Raw genomic sequence first — 21,273 nt, forward strand, 5'->3', positions numbered from 1 at the left:
ATTTAAGGGCCACAAGGAGATATAAGACTTACATATTGGATAAAGCTACCAGAGTCCTAACTAAACCAAAGTGCCACCTAATCACTGAAAGACATACCTCAGCAGTATAGATTTCCCAGATTGTTCTTTGGAGAACAAACGATTAATTTAGTGATACAGTGATGTGAACAAATCATTATGTAAGAGTGTATAGCCCTAGTAAACTAAAATTAGTGTGAATTTGCAAGCAAAATGTAGTAGCATACATACATATGTTTGGTTGATTTTTTTTTAATTTTTTTCTTTATGTGGAGTAGCTGAGTTTATAGCATTTGTAGAACAGATTGAGGTTTGTGATGAAAAGGGAAACAAAATGAAAACTATTGAGTGAACAGCAGGGCCCATTTGATGTGATTATGAAAGATGTTTCTTTATTCTGATTTCTCTTTTGCAATCTAAAAACAGTAGCAGGGGGTTGTGAGCCAAGTTCATCATAGGTTGTCAATCACTGTCATTTAACATTTTCAGAGAAGATGTCTTTATTCAAGGACAGCTGGGCAAATCAGAGACATAGATTTGCAGTTAGTAGCCTGTCCAGCCTACACTAAATAAACAAGGACAGGGCAGACAAACCAGCCTCTCACATAAAGATATAATGGACTCGACTGACCTCACTGCCCTCCGTTCAGCTGCAGGCCCAGTTGCATGAAAGCTTCACTGCCCACTTTCAATTTCCTTTAATTACCCACACGATGTAGATAAGAAAACGAGCCTCACTTATAGTCAGTGATCACACACAGGAAATTAACTAGACAAGTTGTTTAAAATTAGAGGAGTAATTTGGAGATAAAGAGAGTGTCCTACAGAGGAAGAAGTGGCTAGGAAAGGTTTTTGTTTGCTTGTTTGTTTTGAAGCAGGGATTTCATTATTTTACTAGCTCTCTCTGCTGATCCTGGGTTTGCTGCTTTTCTAACCAATCCAAACTAAGTAAAAAAATCTCCTTTGTAAGTATTCTGAATCACCCAGAATAAAATAATTGGAGGAGATAAGAGCTTAGTAAAGTGGTGAAGCAAACATTCTAAAGAGCTTAGAAAAATTGTGAACTGGAATTCCAGGAATAAATGACCATGGTTTTCACAGGAAGGTCTAGCAGAGCAATTGAGGGTTAAATAGCAGTGTCTTCAGTGAGTCTTCATTTTAAAGTGCTGCCCAAATTCATAATCAGACCACAAAAAAATGAGTTAATAATGCTGATAATGTTTTATATATTCTAATTGATCTAAAAATCGATATTTTCTTTTTCATTATTGTGGTTCATAGCACTTGAGTTTTGGGGTTTTTTTTTTTTTTTTACTTTTTTTAATTGATTTATAATCATTTTACAATGTTGTGTCAAATAGCACTTGAGTTTTATTTAGAAAACACTGTAGGGTTTCAGAGTACTGTAACTAACTATCCATAATACTTTTTCTTCAAAAAAGTTGCATCAGGTGTGTCATATAAATGATTCTTCCTTTTCCTTTTCTCTTCACAGTATTTTGAGTTAGTTCACTTCAGTGATGAGAGCGTATTTCCTTATCACTGAAGAGAGCGTATATTTCCTTATCACACGGTGATGTGCTTTTGTGAATGTTTGATTAATATGGATTTAAAAGAAACCTAATTGGAATTTGGAGACTAAAGCCTTCAATATCAAATCTGTAGTTCAAGAGAATATAATTCCTGAATATTTTATCTTTAATTTGACTGTCCCATATTGAGAACACTGTCTTTCAAAGAACCAATATTTTCTGTAATGCAATTACAGAAAAACTGTGATTACTCGGTTAAAATGAATATGCCACTACTAGTAGAGCATGAATAATAATATTATTTGTTTAGATAATATTTAAGAATCATCATGTTTTTCAAAGTAAGTTAATTAAATGTCATTTTAGGTAGGGAAGTGTGTTTACATAATTATAAACAAAGGTTTACAACTGAAAACTGTAGAACAAAACTCAAATAATTGAATCTCAAGCCTCAGTTAACATTCTGTATGGAATCAGGTGTGAGGATTATTACTACAGCATTAATGCCTGACATCTATACCAAGTCTTACAGCTTCTAAGTATTTCACATTGACTCCTCACACCAAATCCCAGTTTAAGATAAGGAATTTGGAACTTGGGGAGGTTCAGTTACTCTCAGAAGGTCACATAGCTTGTAAAATCCACCTGTTGTATCAATTCCCGGATCCCGTGTTCTCTCTACCACCTCACACCATGCATACCACCGTCGTTATCTGTAACATTTCTAAGGGGATGAATTACCTTCTACGTTCTTTGGATTCTCCTTTAATTCAAACACTGGAAACAGAAAAGGAGGGATCCTCAAAGGAAGTAATAGCTTTTGATGAAACCTCATTTAATTTTGGATAATTTGTAGCTATAGAAACTATTATTGATTTGATATTTTATAAGCAAATCAAATACCAACTCTTGGAAGATCTCAAAATCATTGCCTGTGTCAAAGTTAATAATGAAAAAGATGTTACTTATCAAAAGAATATATTAAATAATAAAGCCTACATAAGCATTCCAAAGAGTGTATAAGAATCAGTGTCCCTCTTTCAACTCAAATTTGAGCCTTAACCTATCACTTCTCCCTTTTTTACCTAAATATATATTTTTTTCACTCTTTCAGCTCAGTTGACCTACTGCTATTATTTGTACCCATCCTTCCATATACTTGTCCAGTTGTCATTTTACATTTATTCATGGTCAGTTTTGATTGAGGTCTGCACCCCTATCCCCAACTTGACTATAAGTCTTCGTGAGAGTAGTGAATCATGTCTTTGTTTTTGTTCAACATTGTATACCTGGCAATAGTGTATCCTGAGTGAATATCTGGTAAATAAATGCCTCAGTACACTAAGACCTTGTCCATTGTGGCTATGAAAATACTCTTAATGTTTATTAAAGTGTACACATTTTGCAAAGAAATTAAGAAACCCTTAGTTTAATTAATAAAGGAACCCTTAGATTGCTTTTATGCACTGAAAAAAGGCATCCACCAAATTAAATTTTTCAGTAAGATCACTGTCTTTGGGTAATCTACATTAAAGATCTGATGGCTCCCCTATTTGACTTAGAAGGATCTCTCTACCACAGAGCATTTTTTCCAACCTAAAATGTACTCAGCTGTTAGCAGACTCATCTGATACTGATACTGCTGGCAGTGAGCAAAATCACAATCCTGGTGAAGCAGGGGATTAAAGCAATAAATCGGGTAATTCAAGCAGGATTGGCATGGTTTGAAGAACAGTGGAGTCACATCTTACATAGAGTTTAGATTCTAAAGTAAGCAAATACAATAAAAAGCATAATGATCAAATTTACCTGAAAATAACCCTCAAAGTTACAGTAAGCATGATAGTGAGTTGTCTGTTTAGATAGGCTGCTTCTCAGTGAATTCAGCACGATTATTTTTTCCCCTAGTATTGGAGCAGATCCTTGTTTCTTTAGCACCAGTTGAGGTAGTTGGCTTGCATTTAGAAGTCATGCTTTATGAAAAATGTGCATCTTTGGATGCTAGAATCATACACCACAGGAAGATGTTCACAGTTTCACAGGTATTTGGGAAATACCTAGTTTATATTGTTTCCTTCCAATCAATCAATCAATAGCTCTCACACACACACACACACACACACAGTGTCGGGAAGCAGGGTGTGTAATGTATATAATCAAATTTGATCGGGATTGTACTAAGGGAAGTGGATTACTTAGATAATGGTATTAATTAGCACTTTAAGCTAAATTCTTACTTTCCGTATAATTTGATTTTAATGTAATTTTTCATATAATTTGTAAATCTAAACCTATTCCCTTTGTATCTAAAGCCTGGAGAACTGATACAGTTTGCAGTATTAAAATAGTTATTTGATTTTCATCTGGTAAAAGATCAGAGGAAGTTGTATTTTATGAACAGTAGAAAAAAATCTAAATATGAATAAAATTTTGGATTGTAAAATAGATTTACAGCTTATTTCTTCTCCCTTCACCTCCACCCAGCTATGTGGATTATGCCCTCTCTTTAAGTGTATTTTGCATGCTTAAAAGAAAGCTCCTGCTCACTGAGTGTTCCCAACTTCTCTGGTATTAATAGCATCATCATTCTCCTCATCCCTGAGGCTTAAACCTTAGACCCCTCCTTATCTGTTTTTATGGATCTGCTCATACTGTTTTCTGTGCCTGGAATGCAAGGAATCTGTCTCCCTCTCTCCTCTTCTACAAATTGTTCTAAGCCTAGAACAAACACTGTCTCTTTTGGGAAACTTTCCAACACATCCAGTACACTTCAGCGCTCTTCTCTGAATAACAGTATTTTATTCTGCACTTAAAATAATTATTTATATAAACTGTTTTCCCCAATGTCATTTTAATTTCCTTGAAAGAAAAGATCATGTTTTAGATTACTAAACCATCTTTTTCCTTATCTGCTGTCACGGTTTTCTTAAGCCATTTGGCTAGGCTGGGATAGGTGGACGGGTGTTGATGGGGATTTGGATGGAGCCCAGATATTAGGTTGAGAAGCTTCAGTATCAGGTAACAATGCTTTCACCCTGAAATTCACCTGAAATCAAAAATAATAGCACTGTCATATGTAACTGGTCCTTCTTTAGCAGATAACTTCAGAGAGAACAGGAAAGAGCTGAAATGACATATGAAAAGAAAACCAAGATGACACACAGGGGCAAAACATTAACTGCTAATGTGTCAGCATACCCTTCTTACATAAAGCAGTGCAAAAGGGTGAAGACAGTGTTCAAAATAGTATCAAGCAGCTGTGATAGTTTTGACTATTGCAAAACAAATAAAGCAAGAGACATAATTCATGAATGAGAGGCAATGTAATGATTACTTTAATATTTCTATTAAATGTGTTTAACTGTATATTATAAAATTATATTCGTTTATTTATCCAGTTTAGTCAAACAGAATGTTCCAAATATTCATTTGAGATATTTTTTTCAGGTATTAAATCCATTGAAATTATCTTTAGACAACATTTTTCAGTCTCTTGGACTCATCATTTTCCCTTCCATTACAGGGCCTTTGCATATACTATATACGGTTCCTAGAACACTCTTCACTTCATCTTCATCTGGTTACCATCTCCATATCCTCTGTATCAGAGCATGTCTGCCTTTTCCTTCAGGAAACCTTTATGACCTCAGATTTCTCTGCTAAACTCTCATGCTTTTATGTATTTCTTCTTCATTGCATTTGTCACCATACCAAATTTGCATTTATTTATGCAAGTAATGAGTAATGTCTGTCTCCCTCATCAGGTGGATCTTCAACAAATATTTATTTAAATAAATTTATTTCATTCAATTTTTGAAACAGAAGTTTGTCCATTAATATAGGCTGAATTTTTATCATAAGGATATAACCCTATCATCATTGTCCTTTTTTTTAATGGTCTTGTAGTATATTCTTAACATACAGTAAAGGCACAAATTTCTGAAGTTGTAAATCAAACAAGAAAAGGTGAAGATATATTATACGTAGATAGTAGAATACTCTAATGGTTTTGTATTACTGAATTCCAAATAGTATCTTAAAGAGTGTCATTGTAAGTCTTATTTCATAGGCAAGAATCTTGTGCCTTTCAGATACAAATCAGAAGCTATCTTGTACCTGTCTGTGAGCTAGAGATGAGTTTGCACGTTCTATATATAAGTGATATTATATTATCATATCAATGAAAACTCTTGTTCTGGTCGGGCTTCTTTCACTCAGCATAATTATTTTGAGATTCATCCATGTTATGGCGCGTATCAATAATTCATTCTTTTTATTGCTGAGTAGAATTCCACTGTATGGATAAAACACAATTTGTTTAATCCCCTCACCTGCTGATGGACGGTTAGATTTTTTCCAGTTTTTTACTTCATAAGTAAAGCTACTGTCAACTTCTGTGTACAAGTCTTCTTGTGGACATGTTTTCTCTTGGGCAAATCTCTAGGAATGGAGTGGCTGATTCACATCATAATTGTGTGTTTAATTTTTAAGAAAATGTAAAAATGTTTTCCAGACAGATGATAACATGTTACATTCCCGCCAGCTGTGTGTGAAACTTCCAGTTTTTCTACCTCTTTACCAGTACTTGATGTGTTAGTCATTTAAATTTTGGCCATTCTATTTGTATTTACCATAAGTAATGATATTGCACATCTTTATGTAAAATATTTGTTAAATCTTTGCCCGGTTTTTTACTGGGCTGTTTGTTTTCTCAGTCTGAGTTTTGAGAGTTTATATATTCTGGATACAAGTACCATATTAGATATATACCCTGTAAATATTTTCAGTCTGTGGTTTCTATTTTCATTAAGAACAGAAGATTTTTATTTCAATGAAGCTCAGTTTATCAATTTTTCTTTTATAAATCAAACTTTAAATTATCCTGTTGTAAAAAAAACTTCCTAATCCTAGGTAGCAAAGATACTCTCTTATGTTTTCATATGAAAGTCTTATAGTTTTAGAGTTTACATGTATGTCTATAATATATTTTAAGTGAATTTTTGTATGTACTACAAGGTAGAGATTGAAGGATTTTTTGTTGTTGTTTTGGGGTTTTTATGGTTTTTTTTTTTTTTTGCATGTGGATACCCAATTATTCTGATACTATTTCTTGAAAAGACTATTCTTTCTCCACTGCTTTGCCTTTGAGACTTTGTCTAAAATTGTTTGTCCATATAAGTATGGTTTATTTTTGGACTCTATTTTACTTCACTACAACACTTTTTTGTTCAGTGTAGCTTTGTATTAAGTTCTGAAATCAGATAATAAGCACCAGCTCTTCGACTTTGTTCTCCTTTTTCAGAGTTCTTTCAGCTATTCTAGGTCCTTTGCATTTCCATATGAGTTTTGAAATTGTGACATTGTGATTTATAATAAATATTCGGTCTTCCCAGTTCTGGAAGCTCCTAAACAGAGCTCTTAATACCCTTGGAATTTCCTAAGTGAGGAGAGCAGTGAAGGTTTCTTTTGATATGTTAATTAGGTGACTTTGAAAAGCACCAAAGGATGAGCACTGGTTGCTGGTGAAGCCAGGCATCTAATTGGAGGTTTGGAACTTTCAGTCTCACCACTTCCCACCTTCCCGTATTCCTTGGGGAAAGCTGGGAGGGGCTGGAGATTAAGTTCAGTCACCAGCAGCCAATGATTTAATCAGTCATATCCACCTAATGAAGATTCCAAAAAAAATCAAAAGGACAGGGTTTGAAGAGCTTGCAGGTTGGTGAACATACAGAGACTTGGGAAGAATGGTGTGCTGAGAGAAAGCATCGAAGCTTTGAGCCCTTTTCCCATACATTGCCCTATGCATCTCTTCTATCTCCCTGTTCCTAAGCTATATCCTTTTATAATGCACCAGTAAGCCAGTAAGTAAAGTGTTTCTCTGAGTTCTGTGAGCCACTCTAACCGATTAATTACACCTAAGGTGGGGTTTTGGAACCTCCAATCTATATAGCCAGTCCATCAGAAGCACAGGGGATAACCTGCGCTTTCAGCCGGCATCTGGGGTCGCGTTGGCAGTTGGCAATATCGTAGGACTGAATCCTTAACTTTCAGAATCTGATGCTGTCTCTGGGTAGATAGTGTCAGAACTGGGTTGAATTGTAGGACACCTAGCTAGTGTCTAAGATGTGCTGTTGGTGTGGGAACACCCCTCATACACACACACATACATACATACACACACGCACATATATTGAAATTGGTGATCAAAACCCTTTAAAAATCTTCTTTTCGGTATCTACCAGAGAGGGGAAAAAAAAGTCTGTTGTGGTTTGGTTTAAGATTATATTAAGTCTATAGATAGATTTATTTTAGGAGAATTAAGGTGCAACTCCTCATTTAGTTATGTCTTCTTTAGTTTTCCTTAGCAATGTTACAGCATTTTGTAATTTTCAGTGTACAGGTCTTTGTTTTTTGTTTTTTTTTTTAGGTCAGATTCATCTCTAAATACAGTAGTTCCCCCTTATCTATGATTTCTTTTTTTATTGTTTCAGTTACCCATGGTCAACAGCAGTCCAAAAATATTACGTGGAAAATTCCAGAAATAAACAATGCATAAGTTTTAAGTTGCATGCTGCTCTGAGTAGCCTAATGAAATTTCACACTGTCTGTTGCATCCTGCCCAGGACATGAATCATCCCTTTGTCCTAAGTATCCCGCTCATCGGTCACTTAGTAGCTTTCTTGGATATCAGATCACCTGTCACAGTATCATTGTGCGTGTGTTCAAGTAACCCTTATTTTACTTAACAGTGGGCCCAAAGCACAGAGTAGTGTTGCTGGCAATTCAGATACTCTTCTTATTCTCTCTTGCTATGCCAAATTTATAAGTTAAACTCTATCATAGGTATTATATGTAGGAAAAAACATAGGATGTAGGTATAGGGTTCAGTATTTCCACTAGGGGTCTTGGAGTTGGAGACCTCTGGTAAGGAGGACGACTGTACTTTATATATTTTATGCTATTGTAAATTTGTTTTTCAGCTCTGATTATTCATTGCTAATATACAGAAATACAATTTTTATATTAATGTTGTATCCTGTAATCTTGCTAAACTCATTTATTCTAGTAGAATATTTTATAGATTCTGTCAGATTTCCTACACTGATGATCATGTCATCTATAAATAAAGACAATTTTACTTCTTCCTTTTCATTCTTGATGTCTTTATTTCTTTTTCTTGCCCAATTGCACTGGCCAGAACCTCAGGTGCAATATTAAATAGAAGTACTAAGAGCAGAAATGTCTGTCTTGTTCCTGATCTTAGGAGGAAAGCATTCAGTCTATTACTGAAATACGATGTTAGCTGTAGGTTTCTCAGAGGTGCCGTTTACTAGATTGAGAAAGTACCCTTCTTCTCCAAGTTTGCCGAGAGTTTTTGTTAGTAATGGATGTTAGATTCTGTCAAAATATTTTTCAGCATCAATTAAGATGATTGTGTGGTTTTTCTTTTGAAGTTTATTAATAAAGTGAATTTATTAATTTATTTTCAAATATTAAGCCAATCCTGCATTCACTAACTGCATTCATAGTTTGATGCTCTATTGTTAGTACATACACATTAAGAACTGTTGTATCTTCTTGGAGAATTGACCCCTTTATCATTATGTAGTTTTCTTCTTTATTCCTGATAACTTTCCTTGCTTTGAAGTTGGCTCTGTCTGAAGTTAATATAACTACTCTTGCTTTCTTTTGATTAGTGTTAGCATAATATATTTCCCTCCGTCCATTTGCCTTTAAACCTGTCTGTGTCTTTAAAGTGGGTTTGTTGTAAACAACATATAGTTGGTTCATGTTTTTTGATCCACCCTGAAAGTCTGTCTTTTAATCGGTTCATTTAGACCTGACATTCAAATATAGTTGGATTACTATCACTACATTTGTTAGTTTCCTATTTGCTGCCCTGTGTTCCTATTTTTGTTTTCTGCTTTTTCTGTCTTTTGTGGTCCTAATTGAGCATTTTATATGATTCCATTTTCTCCTTAGCATATCAGTTATACTTTTTTTTTTTTGCCTTTTTTAGTGGTTGCCCTAGACTCTGCAATGTACGTTTAAAACTAATCAAATTCTACTTTCAAATAACACTATACCACTTCACAGGTAACATGAGTATCTTATAATGACAGTAATCGTAATTCCTTCCTCCTATCTCTTGTATCATTTCTGTCATTCAGTTTATTTACATATATAAGACAAGACACATACATAAGCATGAGACATATACATATGCATATGTAATTGAATACACTGTTGCTATTATTATTTTGAACAAAGTGTTGTCTGTTAAATCAATTAACAGTAAGAAAAATAAGTTTTTGTTTTACCTTCATTTATTCCTTCTTCAGTGCTCTTCCTTTCTTCATATGGGTCCAGATTTCTGACTTCTATTATTTTCCTTCTCTCTAAAGAACTTCTTATAATATTTCTTGCAAGGCAGGTCTACTGGCAAGTCTGCTGGTCTGCTGGCAACAAATAAACTCAATTTTTATTTGTCTGAGAAAGTTTTATTTCCCTTTTACTTTTGAAGGATAATTTCACAGGGTACAGAATTCCAGGTTGGTGGGCTTTTTTCTCTCAACACTTTAAATATTTCACACCACTCTATTCCTGTTTGTATGGTTTCTGAGAAGAATAATTCAGAAGTAATATTTATCTTTGTTCCTATATAGGTAAGGTGTTTTTTTCCCTCCTGCTTCCTTCAGAAACTTTTATTTAGCTTTGATTTTTTAGTAGTTTAAAGATGGTATGCCTTGGTGTGGTGTTTTTTGGGATTTGGGGGCTTTGGGGCATTTTGTTTTGGGGTTGTTTGTTTGTTTGTTGCTGTTTATTCTGTTTGATGTTCTCTGAGCTTCCCATATCTGTGGTTTGGTGTCTGACATTAATTTGGGAGGAATTTGCAATCAATATTGTTTCAAATATTTCTTCTATTATTTTCTCTCTTCTCCTTCTGGTATTCCCATTATGCATATGTCACATCTTTTGCTGTTGTCCCACAATCCTTGGATAGTCTTTTTCTGTCCTTTTTTTTTCAGCCTTTGTTTTTGTGTTTCAGTTTTCAGAGATTCGATTGATATATCCTCTAGCTCAGAAATTCTCTCCTTAGCCATATCCAGACTACCAGTAAGCTCACCAAAAGCATTCTTCATTTCTGTTACAATGATTTTGTCTTTAGCATTTCTTTTTGCTTCTTTCTTAGGATTCCCATCTCTTCGCTTCCATTTTTGATCTGTTCTTACTTGCTATTTTATCTATTAGAGCCCTTAGTATATATTAATCATAGCTGTTTTAAATTCCTGATTGGATAATTCTGACATCCCTGCCATGTCTGATTCTGATGATGGCTCTATTTCTTCAAATTGTGTTTCAAGCTTTTTGGTATATGTTGTAATTATTTTCTTGATAGCTGAACATAATGTATTGGGTAAAAAGGACTGCTATAAATAGGCCTTTAGTAATATGGTAGTGAGGTGGGGCACTGCGGTGTGGAAAGAACGTTCTATGGTCCAATAATTAGGTCCCAAGGCTTTCAGTGAGCCTTTGCCTCTGGGCTATGAATTTCACAACTGTTTCTCAGTTTTTCTGCCCTTCCCCCTTAGATGGGACAGGATGGCTAGAACGTACTGGAGAGGGGTATTTCCCTTCTCCCATGTGCAGAGGTAGACCTGGTTACAGTTAATGTTTCCCTTCCCCAGATCAGTTAGGCTCTGATAGTATCCCAGGTTAGGCTCTGGTTAACTGGTTCCTCCTAAGAGCAGGCCTTGTGAAAAACAGAGTGCTCTGGCATATTTCAGAATGTTTCCTTTCCTCTCCCCTTGCTAGGAGCCCATGGGGATTTTTTTCTGTGATACTTACTGTGGGAATCCGGTCGAGCTCCCGGAGGTAAATCTCACAGTATTGTGGGGCCCCCTGTGACTGGGTCCCCCTGGAGTTTTTAGCTCTCAGCATTGTCCACACCAAGCCTCTCAAAATTCATCAATTACAGTTCAGGTTTTTTTACCCTAGCACTGATTCCCGTGGCATTTTCTGCTTGTTGAGTCTCTGTTCTTCTTAAGCGTGACTCCATGTATTTGCCTGTGTTTCCAGTCTTGGGGGCAGCACTTTGCCCTGTGTCCTCCTGTCTCATATGAATGCAAGACAAGTTGTTGATTTTTCTATCTGTTTGGCTTTTTATTTATTAGGACAGAGTGGTGGTTTCTAAGTTCCTAACACGTAGAACCAGAAATCTCAATTTTGAGCAATTTTATTTTAATCTAATTTCAGTAAATCTTAAGTTAATGATTCTGGTCTTCATGCATTTCTTACCTCACGAATCTCATCCTCATCCCCCTTTCTCCCAGCCTTGCATTATTTCTTCCACTCATCCTATAGTTCTTCAGTTAAATATGACTTCTTCCAGGAAGCTTTTCCTGACCCTCTAAAATAACTAAGCCCCCAAACTGCATATCCCTTCAGCACTCTGTACTTCCCATATCATAACATTATTTCCACTTTGTAGAACTAGTCTGTCTGTGATAGACTCTCAGTTTCTGGTGCACTGCTGCCAGCCCAGTCCAGCCCAGTGTTTGATACCTAGTAGGGTCTGTATTGTTCTTGTTGACTGTATAAATAAGAAGAGCAGTCATAATTTCAGGTATATTATACACTACTTGCTTTTGCTTAATATTAGTGGTAGTACTGAACAGAGCAAAGTTTTAAGGGATGTGGGTTTTCTGAACTGTTTTAAATGTCAGTCATTAGAACTAAGAAGTACATTAACTATTATACTTTTGATCCAGTACATTAATATATATATCTGCATGGGTGTGTTTGCTTTTTCAGGATGCGGAAGAATACACAGATTTGCCAGTAAGACACAATGAAGATCATATGAACAGCGAACTGGCGAAATGTCTTCCCTTTGAATCAAATCCTCATTCATTTGACAGCCCTCACACCAAAGCACATCTCCTACTGCAGGCACATCTCAGCAGAGCCATGCTGCCCTGCCCAGATTATGACACTGATACCAAAACAGTGTTGGACCAAGCTCTCAGAGTATGTCAGGTATGAAATCATTTTTTGTTTGTTTGTTCTTAATTCAGGTTCTGGAGGTTGAACCTAGGACATCATGTATGCTAAGCATGTTCTCTACCACTGAGCCAAAGCCCTGCCCCCAAAAATCATTTCTGATGACCTACATTTTCTCCTATTATTTCTGGGTTTTTTTCCCCTGTTTTAGAATAAAATATACTTGCATGTAAACATTTTTATTGTAGCATTGTTGAGAAAACTCAGTGTATCAAATCGAGAATTTTCAAAGGAAAAGCAAATATAAATAATGCGATAAGATGACAACTTCAGTCATCCATTCCATCAAAATTTATTGAAGGTAAACCAAGTGCCAACTGCTCTTCTAGATCCTGAGCATACAGACAGAAGAGAACCTACTGTGATAGGCTTCACTCAAGATGGAGAAGGCAGGCAATTAAAAATATGTCAAGTTGTGGTCACTGCTGTTTTAAAGTAATAACAAATTATAATAAAGGAAATATGGAGAAAGATGGAGGATACTGTTTTGTATTATTTTTTAATGTGATATTGAGGAACTACCTTGCTTATAAGGTGAGGGGGTGAGCCATAGGGTTATCTGAAGAAATGTATTCTAAATATTAAGAAGAGCAGTGTCAGGACTCATCAGGAACTTACTTGGTATATTCCAGAAATATCTAGAAGGTCATTTTTAAAAAAAGATGAAAAGCAGTGGCTATAAATGAGGTTAGAGAGGGTAGGAGTGCGATTATAGAGAAAAAGTGTTCAGGTCATGTAGGGAGTTTGTAAACCATGGTCAGGATTTTGGATTTTACTCGGAATGAGAGTGAAGTGATAGAACAGTGGTTCACTGATGGTTATGTTGGGTTATGTCTATGACTGTTTACCATATTAATTAAAACAAATTCTCAAACATTTATTATTCATTTAAAAATAGTATTAATAAACCCATTATATATTAATATAAATAATTATTTTCATGAAAAATAACTACTTCCCAGAACAGTGAAAATTAGTGAAAAGTATATCAATGTTTTACATTTTTGCAGATATCTTTAATATCTAGTTTAATAGAAGTCAGCTAAATTTATTTGTCTCCTTTTGCAATCAGTCTGTTACACTATGATGTTTTAGTTGAAGTATGTGAAGGAAATCCAGCCTCACAGAGTTGTGTAGTCTGAAGAAGGGAGAGTATTTTTATAGCCTTTTTAGAAAATTGTAGATATTCTTTGATCCTGTGCAAAACCTTGGCATTTGATGTTCCTTAGTCAGTTGCAATGAGGACTGAAACTATATCAATGAATTGTATACCTTGAGTGCTCTGAAGCTAGGCGAGAAATGGTGGTGGCTGGACCAGTTTGGTATGGGTGAGGTTGGTGAGAATTGGTTGGATCCTATATATATATATATATATATATATATATATATATATATATATATATAATATATATACTTTTTAAGGAGAACTAACAGAATCTGCTAATGGATTGGACAGGGGGTTTTACAGAAAGTAAGGTGCCAAAGATGATTCCAAAGCTTTTCTCCAGAGCAACTGGAAGGCTGGAGCTGCCATTTACTGGGAGATGACTATGAGAGGAGCAGGGTGGAAGAAGCACCTATGGAATGAGATTATAAGAGCTTTTAATTTTTTACATTATGCCTTTTTAGACATCTCTATAATAAAAAATAATTTTTAAGATTTTCAAAGGACTTAGGTATTTTTGAAGGTAGAGTGACTGAGTCTGTGAAGATGTGTGTGCAGGCACTTGCAAAATTAAAGCCTTAGAAATAACCCAAGCATCTTTTAGGTTATAGAACACTACAAAATATTATAATCCCACTTACGAATTCTACATCTGTGTAAAAATATATAGAGAGAGAATCAAAATATTAACAGTTGCCATCTCTGTGTAGCAGGATTTGGGGTGATTTTTAATTTCTTCATAAAGAAATTTGTTTTTATTATTTTATTCTTCTAACAATTTTAATATCGGGGGAAAAACCCTTAATTTTATTGGTTAAAAGAAGAGGGATGTTTCATGTACCCATAAATTATCAGGAATTAGAAGGGAAATAAGGCTTAAAAACAGGTAAATTTTGTACACCCTTGTTGTAACTAACATATGGTTTATCTCTCTAGGAAGATGGTTTGCCACTCTTGATTAGTCACACTTTATAAACAAAGGTTAAAGTTCCTAAAGTTGTAGCTGTGGCCCTGGATACTCATTTGTGTTTCCTGTGGCTGTTTTTTTCCCCTCAGATACTGACCTGTTAATGAACTCAGGGGTCAGGAAAGGTTGGAAGGAAATTGCAGGAGGAATTAAGTTTTTATACTAAGAGATATACTTACAGATATACATATACAAAAGTTATAATGTATATGAACTCATTCATACTTTTTTCACCATTCAGTCAATTATGATTCAAAGGCTATATAATAATGGAAATTAGTGATTTCCCAAGGAGTCTATTTCTAAATTTGCTATAAGGGAAAAGGATTCAGTCAAGTACTTTTAGCCTCTCTTAAATATTCTTATATCCAGTTTCTTGGGATGATGTTTATATTTCTGGAATACTTTTTGCTCCTTCTAAATAACATCCAGAGAAAAATAGTTTTCTCTTTAATTATCAAAGTAATATACTTCATTATAGAAAATTTAGAAAAACAACATAGTAAAATTTAAGTCATTCATAGTAATTATATCCCCCCCCATAAATATGAGGCTCTTTTGTTTTTGTTAATAAATTAAAATTTTTAATTCAAATGTTTTTAAATTTTTTCATTTTGAAGTAATTCGGACTTACAAAAAGTTTGTAAAAATAGTACAATGAAATTTTCAAGTGTCTTTAACTCAGCTTCCCCTAATGTTAACATCTTGCCTCAGTACCAGTCCAATCTATTAACTGGTCTACAGACCCCATTCCAGTTTTGACCATTTGGATTTTATCCCACTAATGCCCTTTCTCTGGACCAGGCTTCAGTCCAGGATCCCACATGGCATTTAGTTGTCACGTCTCCTTCGTCTCCTTGACTTTCAGGACGTTGGCACTTGTGAAGAGTATTGGCCCGGTGGCCTATAGAGCTATCCCTCAGTTTGGGTTTGCTTGATATTTCCTCATAGTTACATTGAAGTTATTTATTACTGGCAGTCCCACAGAAGTGATGTTTTCCCCTCTCGGTGTGTCGTAGCAGGAGGCCTGTGACATGGATGTGTTAAACCAGCGGTGTTAACTCTGTTGCTTGGAGGTGGTGTCTGCCAGCCTTCTCCACTGTAAAGTTCCTTGTTTTCCTTTTGTAATTAACATGTTGTGGCCAGATACTTTGAGGCTATGCGGTTATCCTGTTTCTCATCATATTTTCCTACATTATTTTCATCATCCATTGGTGATTTTGTCTTGAAACAAACTTCTATTTCCATCATTCTCAGAACTCTACTGTAAGGAAGAACTTTCCCTTCTCCTCCATTTGTTTACTTTATTCACTTATTTGTTTGTTCTTATAAATATAGTCTTATGAGGGTTTATTTCTTCTTAGAGAATGATTTGAGAAACTAAAATCTGAGACTTGTTGACTGTCGCTGTCTGGGTGTCTTTGCCTCTAGGCCTTGTCAGTGGCCAAAGCTAGGAAATATTAGTATGTACACACAGAGATCAGTATCTATTTGTGTATCTATTTATCTGTGTATGTATGTGTACGTGTGTGTGTGTGTGTGTGTGTTTGGGTATGAAAAACATTTACATTCATAAAACCATGACTTTATTCTAAAACTTCCAATTCCAGTTTAACACCAATGGTTCATTTTAGTCTTCCCCCCTTTTTAAATGATAACTCTTTTCTCCACTTGTGAGAAACTTGGCTCTCATTAATCAAAATATGTTAACTTAATTCCTCCATCCTAGCATATTCCTGATGTAGTTTTAGAATTACTAACCCTTGGTCTTGCAAAAAAAAAAAATAGTAAGTTTACTAACTGGAGTACAGTAATTATGTATAAGTTCTTTTTTGTCTTTGGAGGCTCAGGGTCTCCTTTTCTTTGTGCATTTACATGCATACACACTTGCTCTCTTGCTTTCTTCTTTTGCAGATTTTTATCATACTTTACCTTCCTTAACTTAGTAATTTATAACGTTAAATATTCTTCTCAAGCATAATTTCTTTTTTTTTTTTAATGGAAGTACTGGGAATTAAACCCAGGACCTCGTACATGCTAAACATGCGCTCTGCCCACCTCCCCTCAAGCATAATTTCTAATGGCTGCACTTTATTTCTTTACAAGAAGGTCCTAGCTTTACTTAATTAGTTCCCTGTCGTCAGACATTGTGTGTGCAATTTTCCTTTATTATAAATTATAAGTATTAGTTATGCTTGTAAATACGGATTTGGCTTTTCAGAAGCCACCTGGAAAGAAACTTAGTTGTAAAGAGTTGGGAACCAGCTTCATATCCTAAATCCTCTCATTCTTGCAGTTTCTTTGTAAGATTGTGATAAAAGTAAACAATTTGCCAGGAAGAGGAAAGAATTAACTTTTTATTCCCTTTAATGTATAGAAATACACCTTTTACATGAGTTATCATTTAGATTATGAAAACTCTGTCGTTTTGACTATCCATGTCCTGGGGACACTTTCACAAAAGAAAAGCATAGTTGTAGTAGTAGTATTCACTCTGGCGTCAAGTCAGACTGCACAACACAGCCTGCCTTCACTTCTTGTACCATGTGAAATTATGGATCAAGGTCATTTGTGTCATTTTTTGGTTTCCGTTGTTTTTGTCATGGTTCCTTTTAATATTTTACTGCTACGAGTATTTCCACTTCCATCTCACCTAACAAAAATAAGAGTAAAAATTTCTGTACATATCTCAGGGTTTTTTTTAACCTGCTTAAAATGTTCTAATTTATAAGTCGGGCAATTATGGAATCGATTAGTCTTTCCTTTAGTCTTTGAGATCCTCTAGATTATGTTAACTCTAAAGTTTATTTGTAAAATGTAGTAAATGACGCAACATACTTTGTGTGCCAGGTATACCCAAGAAAAACCTTATAGTAACTTTTATGGGAAAATTACAAATAAGAAGTATCAAAAATTAAAGGGACTTGCCTAAATTTTTCAAATTTGATAATAAAGCCTGAACTGATAAAAAGCATATGATGTTTTGATTAGCTGTCTGCCTGACACTGTTTTTTTATCAAGAGAAAAAGAAGCTGATATTCAGAGAAGTTAGATAACTTTGTTAAAAAGTGATTTGTTGAGACAGCCCATGCTGAAACCCAGTGGAGATACCAGGACTTTAAATCCTACTCTGATAGCTCTGATCTTTTCGAAGTGCCGTAAGTCTTTATGTTAAAATTTTCTTCACTTAAATGACAAATAATTAAATACAATACTAAGCTAAACAGTATAAGAGCACAGGTTTATATCTTACCCACTCCCACTATGTTCTATATGATATTTATAGCAAAACTTCCCAGTAATTGGATGTTTTCAGGTGTTTGATGAAAAAAGGGAATCCATGGCTGCAGGAGCTGACAGTGAGCTGAGGACCAGAGGCTGCGTCATTGAAAGTGTAGCTGTGCTGTCAGTTTGCTGCGTTAGTTTGGGAAAGTTGCTTTCAGATAGAGTAGAGACCATATTTACCCTTCAGCTAATGCTATCTACCCTGCAGGCTGAGTTTAATACATCAAAACATTTATGTGCATTTTAAGATTTATTTTAAAGGACTTTAGCAGCAATACCCTTAAAGACTACAAGATATATCTCCTGAAAGAGGAACACACACACACACACACACACACACACACACACACACACACACACGTGACAGTGTAGATTGATTAGAAAGATCTCTGGAAAACTATGCTTCCAAATTTAAATTAGAATTAATTATGTTAAATACAAAACTTTACCAGAATATTTCGAGAATGGCATATCATCCCTGCACCCCACACCTAAAAATTGCTATTTAAGGGTGGTCCCTGAGGCAGGCCATCATTAACAGTGGTTCTGGTGAATATTTATCGAGGCTTTGCTTTGTACCAGGCTCTGTTCCACTTGCTTTGTGCTGCACGGACGCATCTGTTGTAACCGTCCAGTGAAGTAGTACAATTATCAGCCTCACTTTACAGATGAAGCCTAAGTAACTTGCCCCCAAGGTCATATCAGAAAGAAAAGCAGTTTTGAGCATAGGCTGAATATACAATAAAAGTGTATCTAACTGGGTTCCCTTTGTCCTACAAAGATGGATCTAAGAATTGTCCTCATGATCTGGTCAGAATTTATTTTAAATATGAGAACTTCACAGGAATTTCTACTTTTTTTAGACCAAGAATTCCCATTAGAACATGAAAAATATTTTTTAATTAACCCCTCCTTTTCAGTATATACTCAAGTCACCTCCTTTTAATTACTCTAGTTCCCTTTCAACAGTCTGCCTATAATTACTTTAACCAGTTTCTAAGAGGGACTTGTTAATATGATTGATATTTGTAATTGCCTTATTATATCACTTTACAGTGTCCAGTTAATGTGCTGTTTGCCAGCTGATATGTTTTTTGATATCAAATGCTTATGATCCTTCTCAAGGTTTTTATATTATGCTAGATAAACTGATGAATTAGCCATTTAATTCTTCACATTCTCTCCTAAAGCTGCAATAATTGGAAATAATGGGGGAAAGATCAGATTGCTGATAGAACCACAAGAGAAAAGAGGAATGCCATACCTTTATAGTAAATAGTAATGCACACTACAGGAACTGTGGTTAGCTTTACTGTTAACACACATACGCACATTTCATGTTCCTCTTTCGTCCTTCAAGGTTTGCCTTCTCAGCTGAGGTTAGCTCCTTGGCCTTTTTTACTGGCTAATCACCACCGCCACTAATGGAGCTCCCCTGGAGGCAGCTTTTGTCCATCTTTTTGAAAAACTTCACATTTCTAGTAGCAATAGGCAGTCTCAGAGATTCCTTGTCCCAAGATACAGAACTGACAACTCCCCCAAAAGATAACAGATATCTCCTCTTTACTATTGAGGGAGAGCATAAAGCTGTTTAGTGCGCATACCAAGGCGTGTGTTTACATAGATTGAATTCATGTTCCATTGCACTAACACTGCAGTTGGTCGAAGGTAAACCAGGAGACCAGCTTTGAAAATAATCTAGGTGATCTAGTGCCTGAAAGGAAGACCTTTAAGGAGCTATTTTCTGATGGGTAAGTTTCCATTGTTTTGTAAATTCTTGCATCCAACTTTAATATAGGAGCTGTCATTTTACATCATTTTCTTTAATATTCAAGTCCTTTTGAACAGCCAAGTTTCTAGCCTTTCTTCTCTTTCACACAAATACTATGTGTGATACTATAGCTCATATACCACTCAAATTTATGTTATCATGTTCTAATAGGATTTACCAATTGTCACAAAAGGTTCTAGTCAAAAAATAACTTTAATAAGCTGTATACATAGAGAAAGGGGAGGAAATGTATGAGTTGATCTATTTTTCTCCATTCAGAAAACCTTCTTAAATTTGCAAAAACAAATCCCTAAAAGTTTACTAGCAGGGTTGTTGTTTAGCCCAAACTTCAAAATAATAATTTGACCTCTTTATCTCTGTAACAGTTTCTGATAAACTTAAAGTATATTACATTTCAAATAACTGGTATATTTTTTCTATAATCCACAGCTATTCTGAATACACAGTGCTTCTTCAATCTATTTTTCAATATGGAATATTCAGTCTATTTTAAATATTTAAATAAGTATTTGATCTATTTTAAATATTTAGATAAAAATATTTTAATTGATAAACTTAAAATGAATGTATGCATATATTATGGTCTGAGAATAGGAAAGAATAGAATACAGGATGCAAAAGAAGATACAAGGATAATGAATATTTTTTGTTGACCTAATTATTTTCACTGAGAGATCCTATGACTATAGCTGGACCTATATTTCCATTAAGAAGTGATTCTAATTTGCAGTAGATTAAAAAGTGTAGAAATACTTGATGATACCAGGAGACAGAACTGCCGTGGAGCAAGGCTAATGTGATCTTTGAGGAGTCTTTACCTATGGATGCACTAAGCACAGGCTCAGTGGGCTATAAATGTCCTGAAAAACATCAGTGTCAATTAAATCAACACATTTTAGAGTCATAGAATCAAATACAGTTAGCAGTGAAAATAGTCCAGGTTATTACCTAGCTTAACAGAAGAAGTACTTGGTCAAATCCTTAATCCAGTACTTGTAAGAAATGTTTTGATATAGCAAGTGGTAGATAGTCTTCCATATAGTCTTATTAGAATTCTTTCACATTTTTAAATGCTTGTGATTAGATCAAATGAAAAGATTATCTTTAAGTGGACAGTACAGCCAATAGGATTCAGAAAGCTTTCTCAAATCATTTTGAGAAAAAGATAGATAGATGGTAAGTAAATAATTTTTAGACTTCCAAAACTGGGTTATACATATTCAGAATCTATAATTTAAAGAGTTAATTTCTGCAACTCAAGTCCTTAAAGGATCCTTAGATGAAAACTATACTGTTAAGTTTTAAATATACCTGTTTTATGGGTATGTTTCAAGGAATATTAATACTAGGAGCGTAACTTTGGAGGATTTCACATCACCCAAAACATGCTGGAACTTTATCAATAACTATTTATAATGTCACTGACTGTTAAGGTGACTTGGGCATAATT

The 21,273-nt window shown here is 34.9% G+C and overlaps 1 protein-coding gene across 3 annotated transcripts in view; it reads left to right on the forward strand.

Annotated features, from left to right (window-relative positions):
• The window catches only part of ASCC3 (activating signal cointegrator 1 complex subunit 3), a 301,513-nt gene that overhangs the window by 261,553 nt on the left and 18,687 nt on the right, over positions 1–21,273 (forward strand). For all 3 annotated transcript variants that reach the window (XM_074368581.1, XM_074368580.1, XM_010965191.3), the window contains exon 37: positions 12,366–12,590. In XM_074368581.1, coding sequence (XP_074224682.1) covers positions 12,366–12,590 — 225 coding nt within the window. The remainder of the gene's footprint in view (positions 1–12,365; positions 12,591–21,273) is intronic.

This window comes from Camelus bactrianus, chromosome 8 (genome assembly GCF_048773025.1).
Source record: "Camelus bactrianus isolate YW-2024 breed Bactrian camel chromosome 8, ASM4877302v1, whole genome shotgun sequence".
In the NCBI taxonomy this organism is placed as follows: domain Eukaryota; kingdom Metazoa; phylum Chordata; class Mammalia; order Artiodactyla; family Camelidae; genus Camelus; species Camelus bactrianus.